Below are 22,326 nucleotides of genomic sequence, written 5' to 3' on the forward strand. Positions count from 1 at the left end.
ACTTTGCTGCCCAGTATTAAGGTGTGTATTAATAGGGTGAAACTCCAGAGCCAGGAATATAATAGCCAGGGATTTGTAAGCTGAACACTCTGACAGCTGAAAGGACTGAAAGAAACTTACGTTCTGACCAGCCAGGGTAGTGACTTATCATTGATCACCACTCAGAAGGACCATGCCCTAGCAGTGGGGCTAACCAGATCTAGAGTAAAGGCTTCTATGGAACTGCCCTAACAAAACTGAAAACAAGCCCTGAAAGAATTAGGCTGTTCCCCAAGCAACATAACTCCCTGCCAGAACAAAGCCTCATTAAATGACACTCATTAAGGGAAAACAAAACGAAACAACAATGTTATGGACTGAATTGTATCCCCCCCAAAATTCATATGCTGAAGCCTTTAGCCCTCTCAATGTGACTGTATTTAGAGATAGAGCCTCTTAAGAGGTAGTTAAGCTTAAATGAGGTCATAAGCCCTAATCCAATATGACTAGGGTCTTCATAAGAAAAGGAAGAGACATAGGGGAGCATGCACAAAAGGAAAAGCCATGTGACTCAACTGGAGAAAAATCAATCAAATGAAACAGATCCAGAAGTGATGGAAATAGCAGGTAAGATTTTTTAAACATCTATTAGAAACATGCTCAAGAATAAAGAATAACATTAGCATAATAAGTGCAGATATTAAAAACATAAAAAAGAGAACCAGGGCTTCCCTGGTGGTGCAGTGGTTGAGAGTCCGCCTGCCGATGCAGGGGACACGGGTTCGTGCCCCGGTCCGGGAAGATCCCACATGCCGCGGGGCGGCTGGGCCCATGAGCCATGGCCACTGAGCCTGCGTGTCCGGAGCCTGTGCTCTGCAACGGGAAAGGCCACAACAGTGAGAGGTCCCCATACCAAAAAAAAAAAAAAAAAAAAAAAGAGAGAGAACCAAAGGGAAACTCTAGACATGAAAAATATATCAAAAGGGAAAAATTTACTGAATGTAATTGTATCAGAATTCTACAGAGAAACAGAACCAATTTGAGATAGATAGGGATTGATTTTAAGGAACTGCCTTGCATTATTATGGAGGCTGGAAAGTCCAAGATCTGCAAGATGTGCTGGCAGCCTAGAGACCCAAGGAAGAGTCAATGTTGCAGTTCAAGTTTAAGGCCATCTCCTTTGAGAATTCCTTCTCACAGGAGAGAAGGAGGTCAGTCTTTGTTCTATTAAGACTTTCAATTGATTGGATGAGGTTCACCCACATTATGAAGGGCAATCTGCTTTCCTCAAATTCAAGAATTATGTCTTTAATCAAGAAGACATAATCCTAAATGCCTACGTACTAAATAAGAAAACTTCAAATTACACAAAGCTTCAAATAACTTAACAAACTAAAAGGAAAAACAGACAAATCTAAAATTATAGTTAGAGATATTAATAGTCCTCTCATTAATTAAAGTAGCAAAAAAATCAGTAAAGTATATAAAAGATTTGAACACTTTGCAACAACTTAACCTAATTGACTATAGACACTACACCCAAGAACAATAAAATACACTTTGTTCCCAAGTGCTCATGGAAATTTCACTGAGATAAGTAATCTTCTGGGCCATAAAATAAATTTCAGTAAGTTTAAAAGGACTGAAACATGCAGAGTAGCTTTTCTGACCACATTGAAGTTAAGTTAGTAATAAACAAGAGAAAATTTGGAAAATCTTCAATTATTTAGAAATTAAGTAAATGGACTTGTAAATAACCCCTGGGCCAAAGAAGAAATTACCAAGGAAACTAGAAAATATTTTCAACAGGATGAAAAGAAAAACCAATGTATCAAAATCTGTGCAATACAGCAAAGCAGTCCGTAGAGGGAAATTTAAAGATATATTCAAGAAAAGAAAAACAATCTAAAATAAAAGGTCTAAATTTCCATATTAAAAGCTAGAAAAAAAAAACAAAAGTTAAGTCCAAAATAAGTAGAAGAAATGAGATCAAGAACAAAAATTAATGAAACAGAGCTGACAAAAAAAGAGAAAAATCTATGAAACCAAAAGCCAGTTCTTTGAAAAAAATAATAAATGAGGAAAAATAAAAACAGAAAATACCCCAAAATGTTAACATTTCTTTTTCTTGGACATTTATAGTTGTTTAATTTTATATTTTCTAAATATTTTTAATGAGCACAAGATATAATCAGAAAATCAAAACCTTATTTTTAAAATTACCACTTCTGTGTTTATTTCAGAAGAATGTCAGTGCCTTGCTCTCCAAGGAAAGACAGAACTGTCTTCCCTAAAGTCTGTTGATCAGGTAAAGTAACTCAGAGAGGGAACACCTCCTACCCAGGTTTGCCACTTAAGAGATCCCCACTCTACTCCAGATGACTCCAGTCCTGGAATGAATACACCTGCTTCTGCTCACTACACTACACCATTTCACCTCCTGGAGAGCCTGACATACAATTAGTCCTTGTAACCCACCAGCACTTCAAAGTAGAACTGACCTCCTTCTCTGCCTGTCCCTCTCCTTCTATTCTCTTACTCTCTAAGCAAAGTCTGAATTCTTCCTCACCTAGACAGGCTTCTCCCCACCTTCCACTCATCCTATCCCACTGCAAGTCAGATCCACTGTTTTCTACCTCTGCCTCAGAACAGCTGTGACTTCCCCTTGAGAGGAAGCTGTCCCACTGTATTCTGCAATGCATCTTCATCAGTATCGAATGTGATACTAGACCCAATTCCTATTTGGCAACTTGTGTCTATTTCCAGCTGGTCAGAATCTTGAGAAAAGGAGAGGCCTTGCCTAACCTCCTTTCCAATATATTATTGGATTCATAATCTGCTCCACCAAGATCACAAGTTTTTCCTGATTAAACTTTACACATGTGACAAATGAAGCTGATTTATGACACAACCTCTAGAAAAACAGGGTTTTATCTAGATACTGTAATGCTAAAGACATAAAGGCAGAGTATTATAGTTGGTAAATTTGTCTCACAGGGGCATAGGTTAACAAGTCTAAAACTACTTATATACTAGGACTGAACGATAAATAAATACATTGAACATAATGAGAACCATGTTTTTCACTATGAGAGAAAGAAGATAAACCACAAGTGGGGGGTGGGGGGTGTCTAAAATGAGCCCTGCTGGATTTGAGTCAGAGATATCAGTAGAAACTCTTGATTTATTCAAACACATATACAAATGAACACAGAAATAAATGTAGATATGGAAGAGTAAGATCCATAGATCTGTGTGTATGTGTGTGCTGTATATATCATTTCCTAGCTCTGTCCACTCAGAAAGCCTAGAATCAATGACACCCCAGTGGCAATGAGCACAGCTAATACCCAGATCTTGGTTTCTACATACCATTTCCCAATAAAGGGCCTGAAGCATCTCACAGTTCTATAAAGTAAGAAACTGCTTTAAAAAAAAAAAAGAGACACAAACTAGTTACAGAAAGACAAATACTGCACAATTCCACTTACATGAGGTATGCAAAATAGTCAAATTTCATAGAATCAAAAAATGAAATGGTAGCTGCCAGGAGCTGGGGGAGGAGGAAACGGGGAGGGGTTCTAGTCATTGGGCAAAATGTTTCGGTCAAGCAAGATGAATCAGTTCTAGAGAATTGCTGGACAACATTGTACCTATAATTAACAATCGTGTACTACAGAAAAATTCCAATGTAAAAAAACATAAGGAATGAGAGAAACAGAAAAACACTATTAGAACACTACAGTCATAGTTGCTGCAGACAATATCCTTTAATGAGTGTTAAAATTAATGGGTGAAATTTTAAGGAGAAACAGGATATTTGCATAGCCTCAAAGTATGTCTCCTAAAATCTTTAACTACTGTGGAAATCTTAACACGTCCACAAATTCTTTGACACTTCTCCCTTTAGAAGGTGGAGTTTACTTTCTCTCACCTTGAGTGACAGCTGGACTTAGTGGCTCACTTCTAATGGACAAAGTATGGAAAGGGAAAAATAGCAATTTTACAGTGTAGAAACCTGGCAGACACTACCTTCACGAAGTGATCAAAGTTAATAACACTGGCGTCTTGTCATACTGACATCATGTAACCCACAATTTGATGTAATGAATTATCATTTCTGAGGTATCTTTCCCCAAAATCTATAACCTTAGTCTAACTATGAGAAAATAGCAGACAAAACCAAATTGAGAGACACTCTACAAAATACCTCACCAGCATTCATCCAAAGTATCAAGGTCACGAAAGACAAGGAAAACCCAAAAAAACTGTCAAAGGCTGGAGGAGACTAGAAAGACATGAGAAATAAATGGAAGGTGGTATCTTGGATTGGATCCAGGAACAGGGGGGAAAAAAAGGATATTTGCGGAAAAACTTGGGGGATATGAAAAAATGTCTACAATATAGTTAACAGTATTGTGCCAACAATAATTTTTTAGTTGTAAAAAACGTACCATGGTTATATAACAAGTTAACATTAGAGGAAACTGAGGGGAAAATATGTGAGATCTCTCTGTACTATCTTCACAATTCTTCTTGTAAATCTAGAATTACTGCAAAAGGAAAAAGGGGGAAAAAATATGGCTTCAATCAGCAAATCCAAAAGTTCAACTTTGAAAGATTAATAAAACGGATAAACTCCTAGGACAACTGACCAATAAAAGAGAAAATACAATGAAAAATGAAACAAATTAAAAGAAGATCTCTACATTGAACACTACAACACATTATGAAATAGGTAAAGAAAACTCAAATAAATGGAGGGCTATATCATGTTGGTGAACGGGAAGAGCCAATGTCGAAAAGATGTCAAATTCCGAATTAATCTACCAGTTGTGAGTAATCTCACTCAAAATTCCAGCAGGTTTTCCTTTGGAAATTGACAAGTGATTCTAAATCTATATGGAAATGTACAAAGAAAAAACCTTGAAGAATAACAACAAAGGACTTATATTACCTGAAGTCAAACCTTCAGTAATTAGGACAGTGTGGTGGTATTGGCATAAGAACAGACAAACTGACCAAAGACACAGAAGACAGTCTAGGGACATAAACACACAAAGATGCAGTCATCTGGGCTATAACAAAAGTGAATACGCAGCACAGTAGGAAAGGCCACTCTTTTAAATTACGGGCACTAATTCAATTGGATATCCATATGGGGAAACATGACCCCTACCACACACCACTCACAAACATCAGTTTCAGATGAACAGTTGGCCTAAATGCCGAAGGGAAAAACGTAAGATTTTTATAAGAAAACACAGAGAGTATTTTTATTACATTAGACTAGACAAAGATGTCTTAACCAGTATCACAAAAAGCACTAGCCAGGGGACTTCCTGGTGGTCCAGTGGTTAAGAATCTGTCTTGCAATGCAGGGGACGTTGGTTTGATCCCTGGTCAGGGAACTAAGATCCCACATGCTGTGTGGCAACTAGGCCCACGTGCCACAACTAGTGAGCCTGCAAGCCACAACTAGACAGAAGCCTGTGCACTGCAGTGAAGAGCTCACATGCCACAACGAAAGATCCCGTGTGCCACAACTAAGCCCAGATGCAGCCAAAAATAAATAAATAAATATTTTAAAATATATTTTTTTAAAAAGGCACTAGCCATAAAGGAAAAGATTGATAAATTACGCTACATTGCAATTGAGAACTTTTCATCAAAAGACATCGTTAAGAGATTTTTTTTAAAGCCACAGATATATGTATTTGCAATACACTTATCTAACAAAAGACTCATCCAAAATATATAAAGAAATCCTGTAATCATTAAGTAAAAGACAGCCCAATAAAATAGGCCAAAGACTTGAACAGGTGCTTCACAAAAGAGAATATCTAAATTAGCTAACGTAGATGAAAAGGTGATTGGTTTCAGTTAGTCATCAGGGAAAAGCAAGATTAAAAAGCTACAGATACCGCCATGCCCCCACCAGGATGGTTACAATGAAAAAGGCAAACCATGCCAAGTGTGGGAAAGGATGTAAATCAACTGAGACCCTTACACACTGCTGCTGGTAAAAGTACAAATTAGTACAACTATGTTGAACAACCATTTAGCAGTAGCTGCTAAAACTGAACATATGCATTCCTACAAACCAGCAACTTTACTCCCAAGAACATACCCAGCAGATATGGGTACATATGTTCACCTAAACACATGTACAAGAATGTTCATCGTACCATAGTAATACCCGAAAATTCAAATAACCAGGATGTCCATCAAGAGTAAGGTGAGTATTCATAAAAATACAATTGCATGATGTTGAACCAAATAAATCAGAAACACACAAAAGTATAATTTGAAGTTCAAAAACGGGTAAAACTGATCTAAGGCATTATAAGGCAGGGTTGTGGGTAATCTGTGTCAGGAGGGCGGGTGGCATCCAAGGTGCTGATAATATTCTGTGTTTTGATCTGGAGCTGACTCGACAGGTATGTTCAGTTTGTGAATATTCATCACGTGATGCATTTATGATTTGTGTACCTTTCTAAATGTATGTTATACGCATTAATAAGTTTACTGGGGGACAGAAAGTTATATACATGCCTCTAGAAGGCATGTATATACGTTACCAAGAGAGATATGAGCACCATCCAACACACACTTTACTGATCAAATGGCGTCCAAGAGCCTGTGTATGGGGTCAGCCAGTGGAAGCAAAACTGGGAGGAAATAAAGATCCCCAATCAGCCGGGATATAAGGCTCTGGTTAGAACAGCTCCTTTTGGCGAGCAGTCCTTGACTCAGTCGGCCCACCTTTCCCATTTCTCTCTCTCCTTTTCCATCTCTAGTTCTTCTGCACGAGAATAGGGTTGGAGAGAGACAGCTCACATTGGACTCACTCCATCCCAAACTGTGTTTCCTAACCACCTCCCAAGTCAGGATGCCAAAGTCTAACAAGCAGCTTTCTGGGGGGAATGCAGTGCCAGGAAGACCAACACTAAAGACCAGAGAAAACAGGCAGGTCACCAATGTGTCCGCCAAAGCTCTTCATGGGATAAACAAATGTGAAAACATTGGGAAAACATGTTCTTTCTGTCAGTAAGAAACTTGAGGCCGTCCTTCACCCTGCTATCAATCAAAGTATCTTGGTGATTTCATCTCAGAATAAATATACGCTCTGATGACACTTGGGTCTTACCTGTGGACTATAAAGTCAAGATTTAAGAACAATGTGATGCAGGAAGCTTAGGGATTAATTAGGATTATCGAAATTCATCCTTAGATCACCAATTAAGCTCTGATTTAATGCCAAGTTCTTTCAAATGGGGGAATGCGCAGAACCATGTGACTGGCCTGTAGAAAACTGGAGTTGACCCTCTGTGACTCCCTTAGAACATGTGTCTTTAAAGTGTCCCCTCCATCGTCTGGCCTCCTGTGGCATTTCATGAGTCAGAATGTCCCAGGGACGGAGATACCTCCTGAGCTACCAACATGCTGGTGACCATTTTGACTCCTCACTGGGCGCTTGTTGATGTAGCTTCCTGGTCATGGTCACTCTGGGTGTTTTTCCAGACCATGTTCAGGATCAACTTCCCTGCAATGCCCTTCCAATCACCCTTTCCCCCTCCCTACCCCTCCCCATGGCACCTGTGCCCCCTAGACACAGTTCTATCACTGCAGGGCTCACATGATGGCATCATTCCTTCAGTGGCTTTCTCCCCTACTGGACTTTGACCTTTACAAGGGTGGGGACAGTAACTTATACATGTTATCCACAGCTCCCTGCACAGTACTTAGTATCTTTATTGCTCCTTCTGATAACACATGTAATACAAGGCAATATAAAATTCACATCTCAGAGAGATACAGAGTGTAGGCAATGAAACTTCCCCCAGAATCTTTCTGTCACAAGATAACCACTGCCAGTTTGGTGCGTATTTTGTCAACAATTTGTGTATCAAAAAATATAAATTATTAATAATTATAGTTTTTCCTGAAGATGAAACCATTGCCTACATGCTGTTTTGCAAACTGCTTTTACCACTAAGTAGCATAAGACAGGAGCACACTTCCCTCATGAAGTCCATGGCTCTGCCTTATTCATTTTAACAGTTGCACAGTACTCCATCTTTGGGAGGTCCTATAGTTTACTTACCTACTCTTCTACGGAAGGACTTCTGCATTATATCCATTTTCCTTGTTATACAAACAATACCACTGTAAACTTTTTTGTGCGTATCTTTTTGTGCCCACAGGGAGTATCTTTCTGGGTTACATTCTAGAGCTTGAAAGTCTGGGTCCTTACCGCTCTCCTTTCCCTCTGCAGAGAACTGGTGCAGTGTCCGTAGCACCAGTGCCCCAGAAATGATTAACTGACCAAACAATGGGAGTCAATAAAAGAGATGGTCTTAAGAATACAATTTCTGTACCACTGCTAAAGCAGCTTTTGGAAACTGGCCCCTTGTGTTGTATGTGGTCCCTTAATATACGAGGATACACATGACAAACTCCTTCCCGCTAGGCTAAAGGCAAGGTCTTATTTGAATTTGTTCAATTCAGCAAATATTTTGAGCCTACCCTAAGCTAGAAGCAGGGCATACAATTACCAGCTGTAATTTCTGGTAAAAATTTGATGACTCCTGCTAGATAAGCATCGTTACTAGCTTATTTCCCTTTATGCCTCGTTTGCTAGGAAGTTCAGCACTCAGTGCTGATAAGAACTCTCTTTGGCCTCAGATTCTGCTATATGCAGTTGCCCTCCTTAGTGTTCATTGCATTGCTTTCTTACGTTTTTTAACCCATATTTCTATAGTTCTATTGTATATGCAACTGAATTCAAATTCATGGCAAGGGGAATAACAATAACTAACTACTTTATAAAGAATTTACATGTGTCATTTCATTTAATCCTCAATTTTTAAAAGTTGTCATGAAGGTAGGACAGGGATTACCACTGTCATCTCAGATTTTCAGTAAACCGAGAATCAGGAAGACTAAGTGACTCACCCAAGACAACATGGCCAGGAAAACACAGCTTTGAGAATCTAACCGGGGTCTCATAATTTTGTAACTGAAAAAAAGAAAGAAAAATGAATTTATGCACCGAGTCAATATGAACACGCCTTACAGTGAAGTACACTCACCTTCTCTCACCCAGGCACCCACCTTCTCTAAATAAACAAATAAGAAGTTCTTGGGGGAGAGGCAGGGGAAGCAGGAGCCTGCCTCAGTATGTACCGAGACTAACAGTGCCCTCCACCATCACACACGTCGCGGTCTTTAACCGTGATTTCTCACTTTGCACCACAACACAGCTATTTCTGTCTCTTATGACTCCACCTAATTATTCCAGAATCTCCCAGAAATGTTAACTCACATGGCAGAAGGAGTGAAGAGGGAGGTTGGGGGAGGGGCTCATGTAGGGAGAAGGATCAGGGGGGTGGGGAGGGGAGAGAGAGAGTAAAAGGATAGAGTCAGCCAGTGAAAGACCCTTTCCAATGTCCAAACAAAACCCTTCCTTTTCTCCTTTGCTTTGCTATTTTGATGGCTGGGAGGAGTATGCTTTTTACACTGTGGCAATACAAATAGAACTAGGCACTACATTTCACAATTTATGTAGCGGTTTCAGATCATTTTGAAAATCTATTAGAGTTGCAACAGTTAAAATTTTTTCCTCCCGGGAGAGTTTTTAGGAGGCATGGACCTGCTACCCTCCCAGCATCATGTATTTATGACCCGTATCCTGGGCATTTCACAGGCTGGTTTCTATTAATTTGCCCTACCAGCCTCTCTGAATACTTGACTCAGGGCTTTTCCCTGCTCATCTCTGGTATCATTCTTCTTTTTCCGTGGAGCTTGCTTACCTGGCTCTCCATTGACTTTTGAAACCTGTGGATCATTCTCTAGATGAGACTTCAGATGGGCTGTCTTCATCCGCTCCCTAGCTCATGACAAGCCCTGGTACCATGGTGCCTCGTGACCACTGCCTGCTGCCCCAGCTCTGTAGACTCTAGTGTCCGATGGTGATGGTTAATTGTATGTGTCAGGGTCTCTTTCACCCTCTCTCTCTCTCTCTCTCTCGTCCACTTTGAAGGGGTTTCAGACACCTATTATTCAAAGTCCAAGCTGGTGGAACAAGTGTTTGGCACTTTTGTGAATCCTGCATTGCAGCTGAAGTGGTAATGTTCTTTAGGTAAGGGACATTCAGAGTCAAGAAAAACTTGTTCTAGCAAATGGTGAAATTTCCAAAATGTATCTTTCTGGGACAGATCTGTGTTCCAAGCACAGTCTCACACATCACCTGCCTTCTCGACAGCTCCACCGGGGTGACAAAGCAGCTTCAGCTCCACAAGCGCAGAATCAAACTGGCCTTCTTCCCCACCTCCAACCGTCTCCAGGTTCCCCATCATAGAAAACGGCATTTCTGTACGTTCAAAGAAGAAATGCTGGAGTCATTCTGACACCTCCTTCTCCCTCAGTCATGAATTTTACCTGCTGGACATTTCTCCAATATATTCTTTACTCTCCCAACTCACTACCCTTTCAAACCACCATGATTTCATGACTCAGCTGTAATGGCCTCCTGGCCAGTCTTCTCACTCCTCACTCTTGACTCTCTTCAATTAGCTTCAACATTAGAACGCGCTTTTAAGAACACAAACCATTGCATAAACGTTCCCATGGCTTCCTACTGCTTTTAGAATTAAGTACACAGATTTGGCTTTGGCTTACAGAGGCCTGCATAGGTCTGACCCCTGCAAATGTCTCCCCTAACATATTGGCCTTCTTTTGTTTGCTCAGATGCACTGTGCTTCCTGCCCCAGAGCCTTTGCACATGCTGCTTGTTGATATCTGCATGGAATGCTGGGCCCCTATTCAGGGTCACTCAGCCAACCCCTCATCATCCCTCAGGTCTCAGCTTAAATGGCACCTTCTCAAGGAAGCTTTCCTGACCCTCTGTAAAGAGCTCTCACAGCATCTTGTACTTTTTCATAGTATTTATGAAAACGTAATCATTTCTTAAATAATTTATTAAATGCCTATCTCCCCCTCCCTCACCCCAATTCCCAAACTGTAAGCTCAGTGAGGGCAGAGACTATACCAGATGATATCCTACTTTCTATGTATGCAACTGTGAACAAGATAGACGCAAAGAAAAACACTCAGTAAAGGTCCTTGGGAGGACAGATGGGAAATAGAGGGAGAATCAGTGAGAAGGACAGTTGGTTCTTTTTTGAACAAATTTCTCCTTTATGTTTGGAATACAGGAAAAATAGTTTCCTAGATGACTTGAAGGAAAGTTGTTTTTGAAGAAGTATGTGCATTTGTTGTTTTTGAAGAAGTATGTGCCTTTGTGTACATATAAATATCAATATATTTTCTTTCTTCCTCATTACTTTAATAAGGAAATCCAAAAAATCCAAGCTTAGGCTTACACATAAAACTTGACAAAAATGGAACCCTTTGAAGGAAAGGCATCAATTAAAAATCAAGACCATGTTCAGAAAACTCAACTTACTATGGCAAACCACCATCTTCCTGGATTCCAAATAACAGGAATAAACACAGAACTGAAGAAATCCCTGGTGTCTACTGCACTTTTTGTGTGATAATCTTCTTTTAATAACTTTTTCCCCTCTTCCAAAAACCACACAGGTCCTTTGGGGACACTAAAAATTTTCCAGATCTTTGGTGGCATCAGTGTAGTTCTAGAATTCATTGCTGTGGGACAGCATCGAATCTGTCAACTGAAAATGAGAAATGTCCAAACAGCTCCAGATTAGAAAGTCTGTGCAGCAGGGTTCACACCAGTCCAATGTTACCTGGGCTCAGGGCTGCTGAGGGTAATGAGACCACATGACAAACATCCAAACACATCCATTCCACAACCAGCAACCCCGCCACAGCTGTCACCCTGAGAGATCAAACACTCCTAATATACAGCTGCTATCCAAACCACCTTTGCAACTATCTTTACGTACATAACCTAAAAGTAGTACATGGCTACTTTTACCTGTTGAGGTTCAAAGAATGAGGCCTGGGGGAAGTGTCTAAAAAACATTTGGGGTCAAGCCTGGTGCCTAACTGGAAGGTCAAGCAGAGTAACATAATGTTTTGGTTTTCATAATACCTCCTACATATTATCAAGGACATAGAAAGTCTCTTATCTCACTTGGCTTTTCTACAGGCACTGCCCAAAGAGGACTCCTTTTCTGCTTGCATTTCTCAAAAAATTGTCTTGAGCTGTAGCAGCATGTAAGAAAACTGCCCTTACGTTTTCCATGGAAGTAATGGACCACCTGCATTAGAATCATGGGGTCGAGGGAGCTAGTCAAAATGCAGATTTCACAGCCCCATTCTGAACGTGAGGAAATTAAAATGAATCCACTGATGGAGAATAACAAGGGAGCCCAAGGAGGCTTCTGACAGGACCTAAAGAAGAAGAGGCACTGACCTGGGAGAAGGAGGATGCAGAGTGCTTGAGGCAGGGGAAACCAACGCAGGAAGACTGCATGGGGGCATGCTTCAGAGTGGAAGGGGGGTGTAATGGGAGGTGGGTGAGAAGGAAACCAGATAGGATGGGGCAGAAGGGGCGGGCTGGGAATGGCGAGTCCTTGAAGAATCTTAAGCAGTCGAGGACCATGGGTGGTTTGTGTTTTGTAAAGACTGCTCTGATGCTGAGTGGAGAAGACATTTGGAGGGGCAAGAGACAAACTCAGAAGACCATGCAGATGTGGATGAGGCTAGTAAAAGTGGAAACAGAGAAATGTACAAGTCCCAGGGATGAGGTGGAATTGACACACACTCACAGACTGAAGGTCAGGGTAAGGGGGAGGAAATTTGGGACAACAGCCAATTTTGCAGCTTCTACAAGGGGAGAGCAGTGCCTTTTGCTCAGATGGGCAAGGCTGGGCATCAAGACGTCCCCTCGGACCTGTTCAATGTGTTGGGTCTTACCTGTAAGGTGGAGATAATTCCACCAGCCTGAATGGCTTTTGTAATGATTGGAGATAATACATGCAAAGTTCTTTAAGAAACAGTAGGAGCTCAATTAATAAAAAGTATTTTTTTAAATTAAGCATCAGAATATTTGTTGGTACACTGGACACGTTTAGGCTATAGTTCTTCCTTTTTCTTCCTAAAAACACCATTGTCTTGAAGCTAAACTGAATAATGCCCGCCACACAAATCCAACCTCAGAGATCTCGCACAGATTTTCTCTGCCTTCACCTAACTCCAATGTCCAATACCTGACACCACACACTTGATTCACTTTGTCCTACTTTGTTGTCAGGAAACATCAGAACCATAAGAATTATGTTCCCAAGGACAAGTGTGTGGACGCAGCTCATCAACTGTCAATCTCACATGCCAATGGCTTCTCCCCCCTCTTTGGTCTTACCTCTATACTTCAAGCCCACGAGTCTTCTCAAGGTTTCCCAGTACAGAGCCAACCATCACAATTTCACCACCCCTGAGACTTAAAGACGTTGCAGAGAAAATTAATCTCACCCTTCAATGGAGAGCCAAGGAGACCCTTGCCCCTGGCAATGAGACAAAGTAGGTGCTCACGGGGAAATCCCTGAAGTCCATTTTAAATGTCTTAATGTGATCAAGAATACAGCCCTGTTCACACCAGGAGAATTCAGATGGGCTCTGAGCAATTAAGCAGTTCCAAAATTGTTTGCTGGAAGAACAGGAAGAGTCACTGGGGGAGCAAGCAACACCTGATCCCCGACACTGGGTGACAGTTCAGCTTCTGTGCCTTTCATCAGATTTCGGGAAAGTAGGCTTGACATCAAAAGCCTTTGGCTGCCAGAAGAGGAGGAAAGTGAAGATCATAGCTGAAGGGACAAGTAAAGCCAGAAAAAGAAACCATTCAATAACTCCAAAGCACCTAGAAAATGACATGATTGGGGACAGAGGCTGAGAGTTCATCACATCAGCCTCAGCAAGGACCAATCAAGCCTGTCTGCTCCAGGACCACAAGCACAGGGGAGTGAGTGGCAGAGTAAAGCCTTTGGAACTCTCAAGAGCCGGAGAGCTCAACCCAAAGGAGGGAGCAGTCCTCGCCAAGGGACCAAGCCATTACCATCCAGCCATAACAACCGGATGCAGGTGGAGGGGTGGCAGAGGGCAAGAGCAGGCTGGCAGAGGTGCTGCTAAAGAGGCTGCCAGCCCCTCCCCATCCATCCTGATGGAATGGACTTCCCAGCTCTCCAGGTAGATTGCCTGCATGCTGGCCTCTCTAATCAGGGAGAAGGCAAGGGTCAGGCTCAACCAACATGCAGCGTCACTGGGACTGGTACAAATGTCATTCTACGACTGTAGTCACTTGTCAAAGGAATGTGAGACAATCCCATTGTCTTCTCTCCAAAACATCTGCCACAGGGCATTTAACCCAGGCCCTGGTCACAGTGTCGTATCACCAGCATCATGCTAAACAGAAGGGTGTCAATCCCATTTATAAATTATCTTCCAGCCCAAAGCCATTCAAACATTCGATAACCTTGATGATCCCCTGTCAGGACTGCAACTGTGGAAGGAAGTCAACACGCAGCAGAGTAACAGTAGAAGTAAGCCTTTCCAGCCTTTCCTTTGGTACGGCTATTACCAAAGGAGCGTGACTCGTGTCTTGTCAAATGAAGTGTGAAGAGGCAGGGGTTGAGGAGTTTTTATTTTTCATTTGATTTTTTGAGACACAGCAGGATGTAATCAGCTTATGAGTTAAACAGAGACATCTGTCTGGTTCTACTTGCGACCTCCCAGCTTGCTGTACTTAGCCCAGAGCCCTTTTTAATAATAGGATAAAGATTCAGAAATATGCATAAACACCAAAAGATGGAGAGTGGAGCCACCCCCTTTCCATTGCCCTCCCCCCACTTCCCCTCAATCACTGATTCCCCTGCTCTCTCTCCAACAGGTGAGAACTGACAGCCTGTCTACAGCCAAACTACATCTAAAGGTCATGGCGCCTGGAGGGGCAAGAGGGGGAGCTTCCAGAAAAAGGAGGGGAAAAGTCCTTCAAGATTGGGGTCTTCCCTGTACTGCCCTGGTTATGGATTCCAAATACTGCTGCCACTATTGGACACCAAGGGCCTGGAAGAAGTATTCAATTGGTCATTCAATGGGTATTTATTGAGCACCTACTTTGTGCCAGGCCCTTTGCTAGATGCTCAGGAGATAAAACACGATAGATACGCAAGTGACATGCAAGTGCGGATAGAGAACAAAAACAAACCAGCTCTATTTTTAGTTTTTTAAGGAACCTCCATACTGTTCTCCATAGTGGTTGTATCAATTTACATTCCCACCAACAGTGCAGGAGGGTTCCTTTTTCACAGAGAAAAACAAATACTGTATGCTAACACATATATATTGAATTTAAAAAAAAAAAGGTACTGATGGACCTAGTGGCAGGGCAAGAATAAAGACATAGAGAATGGACTTGAGGACAAGGCGAGGGAGGGGGAAACTAGGGCAAAGTGATAGTAGCAACGACATACATACACTACCGAATATAAAATAGTTAGCTAGTGGGAAGCAGCAGCATAGCACAGGGAGATCGGCTCGGGGCTTTGCAATGACCTAGATGTGTGAGATAGGGAGGGTGGGAGGGAGGCTCGAGAGGGAGGGGATATGGGGACATATGTATGCATATGGCTGATGCACTTTGTTGTACAACAGAAACTAACACAGTCTTGTGAAGCAATTATACTCCAATGAAGATCTATTAAAAAAAGCACACAAATGAGAAAGGTTAGATGCAGAAAAGGTTAAGGACTATGGGGGAGACAGAGTGATGGAAGAGAGGGTCACTGGGGGCTGGGGGCTTGCTACAATAGCCAGGGAGGGCCACTCTGAGCACATGACACCTGGGGCAAAACCTGGAGGCTATGAAGAAGGCAGGTTTCAGCAAAGGGAGCAGAAAATGTATCACTGGCGTCAGTAGGCATAGCGATGGAGCCGTTCCCAGCCATGCAAGGTGAAAAGAGACAACAGACAGATGTAAGGAATTACTCACAGGGCAGTTCTGACTCATCCACATGCATGGCACTGTGCGCACTTGTACATGCATATTTGCATATAAGACGTCCCATGTTCCTTCCACGGCTAGAGCGCCCATCTGGCTTTATTTAGCAAGCCCAAGGCAGATCCAGAGCATGTAAATAAATGGCCAGATGAATCTATCAACCCAGTTCACAGGCCACGGAAAATCATCCTGCACTAACAACAGGGCTTCCTGCTCTTCTACACTCTGAGGGTAGCATCACCTGATGCTCCTGTTGTATTAGGGAAACCTACTGGGCATGCACGGAGAGCAAGGCACCTTTCCTCCAAACGCTCTGGAGCAGAGACAGAGCTCCCTCACATTTTACAGTGAGCTTGGGGCTGGATTTATGCTGGGTCATTGTGCCCCATTAAGGTTGCCATGGTTATACCAAGCCCGTGTTACCTGGACTTTTGATGTGCTGGTTGCAGGGGCAACAGCTGCTTTGCTTCTTCTGTAATTTGCCAGGAAAGTGGCAGAGAGGCTCGCAGTAGAAATGCTGGATAGGACCCCAGGGTTTAGAGAGACTGCAGGTGGACAGGGCACACCCCCTTCCAATGAAAAAGCAAGGCTCTTCCCTAAATCCACTAGCCTGTGAACGCCAGCAGGGCAGGGACCCAGACTGATAAATCTTAGTCTCCCCCAGCACTTAAAACAAGACCTGGTGCATAACAAACTCTCAATAAGCGTGACTGATTCATTTTGTGGCAAGGGAAATATTCCTAAAAGAATTCAAACGAAGAATCCACCTCGGGCACTACCTTCTTTAGAAGTCAAGGGGTAATGAAGAGGTTACAAGGAAAACTATGTGGCTCTCACTGCAAACTGGAGATCCCAGCGAGTGAAATTTCTCCACATAAGGGAAAGGCTCTGAAGACGTGGGAAGGGAGGCAAGTCAGTGTCAGCCTTCCGAGAAGCAGACAACAAGACAGCGTTAGATGAGCAGAGGTTTATTTAGGGGAAATGCCTGTAAAGGATAAAAGGGGAGGAAGCAGGAGGGGAGAGAAGAGCCTTCAAACCATGATGCGGGCCTAACCCCCAGGAGAGGAGGCGGTGTGGGGGGAGGGAAAATTAGACTTCAGGGCAGCTCCCGGAAAGCCTTGGCCAGGCTGATGGAAAGGCTCTGAGAAAAGGCTGTCTGTTAGAAGAGTCCCACGCTGAGGAGGAATGGCCAACTCTAGTGACCCTGCTGCACTCAGTCAGGGGCCGGGTGGACACAGGGGAAATGTGGTCTCACCATGAACATGGCGGGGAATCGAAAGGCAGGCAGCTGAGGCTGTGCAGCAGCTGTGCCCCAGCAAGGAGATCCGAGCAGGGCACCTCCATGACCCCCCAGAGTGGGGGGATATTTGGGGTGGGAAGGGGAGTCTGGAATCAACATGGCTGGAGGCGTGGGGAATGTCTTCAGGCCACAGAGGCAAGATGAGGAGGTGGCTGGGAGGCTGTGCCTATCCTGGCTGGTTGCCTGCCAGTGTGTGCTCTGCCCTTCCTGCTGAAACCCAGAAACACCCTAGACTCCCGTGCAGCTGGAAGCGGCCATGTGACCCAATTCTGCCTGGAGAGATGGAAGTATGGAAGCAGAAACCTGCTGGATGTTGATAAAAAGGGACCAGCTAACTGGCAACGTGACATGCTCTCCTCTCTTCCCCTCCTTCCTCCAGAATATGGACCTGAGGCCCGCAGGGGAAGCAGTCCTCTCGCTACCATGACATGATAAGCCTGAGCATGAAAGCCATGTGCTAGAGATGGCAGAGCACGAAGACAGAGGAAGCCAGGAAAACCTCCACCAAGGTGGAGCTGCTGCCCGTGGGAAGCCCACCTCCAGAATCCTTGTTATAAGAGAAAAATAAACTCCCATGGGATTAAGCCCTGTGAGTCAAGCTAGCACTCCCTGCAGCCAAGCCCAAGTCCCAAAATAATCCGGAGGAGATGCAGACGGAGAGTGAGCAATGGGACTCCTTGTCCTTGGACGAGACGTTCAGTGAAATCCCCTCCCCGATGCCTTTGGAGAGCCTTGGCAGGGTCAGAGAGGGGCTTCTGGAGGGAGGTGGGCATGAGAGAGTTGCTCCGTGTTTAAAGCATGCATAGGGCAAGAGAAGAGGCTGTCCAAAAGAAGCAGTCACCTGCACTATAAATGAACGACTCCCAAACCCTGCCCTCAAGTAGTTTACAATCTAAGTGAGGGGAAAAAAGCACAGAAATTCTACCTTAATCTAAACATTAATCTTTACATTCTGTGGCTTCGTCCCCAGGCCACTCTTACCCCCATGCCCACCACCCATGACAGACATCAGCAACAGTCTCAGGACTTTCCCCTTTGGGCCTAGGGAAGGCCTGGCATCCTCCCTGGCCTCAGGCAGCCCCTACCACTCAGGTGAGGTTGGCCCTTGAAATGAGACCTATTTACCTGGCTGGATGTCATCTGCAAACTTGAAGATTTTAGGCCACGGAAAAGAAAGCTGCAACATGCTTTTTCCTCTCATCTCAACAGACTTAAGTAAGACGATTTCCCCCTAGGGATCCCCAGAATATGATTTGCCTTTCAGATACCGGTGAACATGAAACAGGCACCCAAACCCACCCATCTCTTTGTGGCTAATGTTAGAAAGTGATCCAAGTGATCCAGTCCTTCCTCTGGTCACCAGAGGGGGAACTCCTGCTTCTGAAGCTCTGGGAGGAGGGCTAGACCAGGGCAATCACCGTGACAAACACTGTACATTCTCAGTGATGGAAAAGATTTCCAGGCCACACTTCACTTGTCACAATATCAATCTCAGAATGTTAGCAAAGACGTTCACTTACCATCACTGCTCCGTGGGTCAAGCACTGGAAATCTGATCAGTTCTGTGTTCTATGAAGGCATGGCTCATGGTCCAGAAAGTTAATTAAGGCCTCCAAAGGAAACAGAAAATTCCAGTCTTTAAAAAATGAAACCAACTGCCCTCCCCTCCCCTCACATCCCCAGGAAACTCACCTGGAATCAATCTTCTCATCTAAGTGCAAGTTCCACAGCCTTTTCCAATTGTCACAACAAGAAGAAGTTCCCCATGGACTTTTTCAGTTTTTCTTCAATCTGGAGGGAAAAAAAATGATTAATAATCATGTAATTACATTTCCAATTCAATGACCATTATCACTGGATGGGACCACCTCGGGGCTTCAAAGATGAAGTCCATCTGACAGTGAAGAGTTTAGTAAAGGGGTGTCCCTGGTGATGAGGGGAGGCTTCATGAGAATCACAGTCACCACCTGGTTATATGATTGGAGTCCTACCCTTTTGCACTTTTTTCTTTTTTGTTGGGGGGGGGGGGTACAGAGCAAACAAAAGACAGAGTATTTATTTGGGAAACAATAGTTTCAAAATTATCCTGAAACCAGAATCTATGGGCCAGAATACACCCCCTAAGCAAAGGAGTGAGGTCCTCATTAATTGCTCACTTATTAAATAAAACTTTTAATTAACTGACGGTGTAGTGTTTTCCCACATTTCCATGATAAGAATCACTTGGAGTGCTAGAGATTAATTCCATTAACTAATACATGGGGCCTGGGATGGGCCAGTAATTTGGAAATTTTAATTTTACAAATACTTCCAGGTGATTTTAATGATCAAGGAACTTTGGGAAACACTGATGAAAAGTGCTTTTCTGCTTTCTTTGCAGATTTTAAGTCTTGAACACCTGGTCCCAGAATGACTCAGTGAAAAGTCTTATCCAGTCCAGCTCTAGGAAAGGAAAGTAAGTCTTCTGAACATTTGGTTCGTTGATTCCTAGAAGACACTATTTCTCATCTCCATTTCCGGCCCAGCTCTTCTAGATCAGGTTTTTCCTTGAGTTGAGGCATGGCAGTCCAGTCATTTTTAAAGAGTGGTTTCTTATTAAAGGATTATCACATTTAATTAAATAACCTTTTCTTGCTTTTGTCTTGTTCCCTTTTCCCCTGAAACTTCTGTTAAGAAGTTAGGGTGCTTTGTATAGACTCAATAGTCTGGCCTTTCCACCTGAAATCTCATACTGACGACCCCCTGTATACCAGCCTGGATCTCATTGTTCTCTTTAACAGGTCCCACTCCCTTTGGCGTCCCGGTCAAGATAATACCTCCTTCTTCAAGTTCATTATCTTCGAAACGTAGCTGATGGTATAGGAGGATGGAAAAAAATCATGAAGGATATTTCACCCGCCTGCCTGAGTTAGCCATTGACTTTGAGCCAGAGCTTCAGGCTTTGAGGGTCAGGAATCTTCTCTTTGGGCACCAACACTCTGACAGGGCAGGAGGCCGTGGAGCTCTTGGCCTGAGTCGCAAGCAGCCCCTTCTTCTTGCACTCTTCCTGCATGTCCCTGGCGGTCTCGTCCAAGCACAAAGCGTAGCCGGCCACACAGTCCACGACCGCGGCCTCCTGGCTGGCGCAGAAGCGCTTGCGCATCACCACCCCCAGCTGGAGCTCGTGGTGCAGGCTATACGCGTAGGTGGGCACGAGGACCCGCGAGCGCAAGCAGTGGAGGCTCCGGGGAAGAGCTCCGGCTGGCTTTCTCTGCAGGGCTGGCTTTCTCTGCAGGGCGCTCTGCATCTCCCCGACAGGGGCCGCGCGGCTCCTGCCCGAGCACACGATGCTCATCCCCCACCCTCAGGAGCGGGACGGCGGCCTGGCGGCTGCCGCGCTCCTACTTGTGGCCCCCGGAGTCACGTGGACTCTGCCTGGCCGGCCATCGGACGCCTACAGCTGCCCAGAGAGGACCGACTACCTCGGAGAGCTGTCCCCGACTCTGACCTCGGTGCCTGGGAGCCGCTGTCTGGTGGCTCCCTGTGCGCTGCCCGGCCTGGGGACGCAGCCTGGTCCCCGGAGAGAGGCGGAGGCTCCGGCGCAGCTCTCCAGCCGACGCTGCCTCTCAGGGGGCCCTCAGCAGCCCCACACCGGGCCTGCAGACTTTTTCTGAGAAGAAACCCACGTGAGAGAGTGGCATGGACATATATACACTACCAAGTGTCAAATAGAGAGCTAGTGGGAAGCAGCCGCATAGCTCAAGGGGATCAGCTGGGTGCTGTGTGACCACCTAGAGGGGTGGGATAGGGAGGGTGGGAGGGAGACGGAAGAGGGAGGACATGTATGCATATGGCTGATTCACTTTGTTATAAAGCAGAAACACACCATTGTAAAGCAATTATACTCCAGAAAAGATGTTAAAAAAAATAAAAGACCAAACTTACCTCTCTTAAGCTGAACAGACGAAATTAGGAAAAGAGAGGCAGACAGGAGCTGGTCCCATAGAAAATGTGCCTAAGAGAAGGTGATCCAAAGGCAGGCTGCTGTGCTCTGCTCTCCCTGCGCCACTTCCCGAGGCTCCTGCCAGCACCCGCACGGCTAAAATACCATCTCCAAGCCCAGAAAGCCTCACTTCCGGCTTGAACGCCCAGCTCCCTCATCAGGACTTAAATATCCTAGCCATTTGCCCCACCTGCTTAGTTCAGGTAGTAACTGCCCATCACTGACTTACCTCCTTCACAACCTCCGCTAAGCTGTGTCACCTGTGCCGCTATCTAGTGGGAACTCCTGTGTGTTAACCTGGCAAAGCAACAGCCCCAGTTACTCAATCAAACACTAGTCTAGGTGAAAGCATCTGTAGATAGGATTAAAGTCCGTAATCAGTTGACTTTAAGTAAGGGAGATGATCCCAGATGATCTGGATGGATCGATTCAATCAGTTCAGACACCTTGAGAGCTGAGGTTTCCCAGAAGCAGAAGGAATTCCCCCTGTGGAAGCAGGTTCAGCCCAGCCTGCCCTCCCTGACCACCCACCTATGGATTTCAAGCTCACCTAGCCAGACCCACACCTATGTGAGCCCCTTGCAATAAATCGCCATACATATCTCCTCCTGCCTCTGTTTATTTGGTTGAACCCTGACTGACGCATATGACACATCTAATTAAAAAGGTTTTCTTTCAACCCACTCACCTTATTTTACTAAAAGCAATGTATTTTGTGCACAAAATGTAAGTAGAAAACCAGTGCCACCTGCCATAATGGAAGGAAACCATAAAGATAAATACAATAAAAACAAAAGCAGTGTCATGGAATTCCAGCTGGATGCTACTGCCTGCCAAAGGCACTGAGCGTGAGGCCCATCCTGCTAGTGTCAGAAAGAAAATGAGAGAGTGGTGATTTGTGCTGGGATGTGCTTCCATCAAGGACAAAGTCTTGGGGAGATGCTGACCAGAAGGACTGATAGAGAACAGGGGACGGAATACACTTCTCACCATGAGCTCTCTGGAATTTAATGCTACCGCTGTGTATATCCCATCTGAATTCTCTCCTGTGCAACCAGAAGTTCCCATCCAACACTTGCA

At 44.1% G+C, this 22,326-nt stretch overlaps 1 protein-coding gene and 1 long non-coding RNA gene across 2 annotated transcripts; both read right to left on the reverse strand.

The window, feature by feature from the left end:
• Positions 1-9,870: 9,870 nt before the first annotated feature.
• On the reverse strand, positions 9,871-21,723 carry LOC141276733 (uncharacterized). The gene is made up of 4 exons (XR_012326722.1): positions 21,476-21,723; positions 18,957-19,055; positions 18,785-18,874; positions 9,871-10,354 (listed from the first exon to the last, which is right to left on the reverse strand). It is a non-coding gene; the product is annotated as an uncharacterized lncRNA (long non-coding RNA).
• LOC101330161 (oxaloacetate tautomerase FAHD1, mitochondrial-like) lies at positions 19,580-20,763 on the reverse strand. The gene has a single exon (XM_073793724.1). It carries the CDS (start codon positions 20,596-20,598, stop codon positions 20,173-20,175), a length of 426 nt encoding a protein of 141 aa, XP_073649825.1. The 5' UTR covers positions 20,599-20,763; the 3' UTR covers positions 19,580-20,172.
• Positions 21,724-22,326: the final 603 nt, after the last annotated feature.

The sequence above is a fragment of the Tursiops truncatus genome, chromosome 16 (genome assembly GCF_011762595.2).
Source record: "Tursiops truncatus isolate mTurTru1 chromosome 16, mTurTru1.mat.Y, whole genome shotgun sequence".
Lineage (NCBI taxonomy): Eukaryota > Metazoa > Chordata > Mammalia > Artiodactyla > Delphinidae > Tursiops > Tursiops truncatus.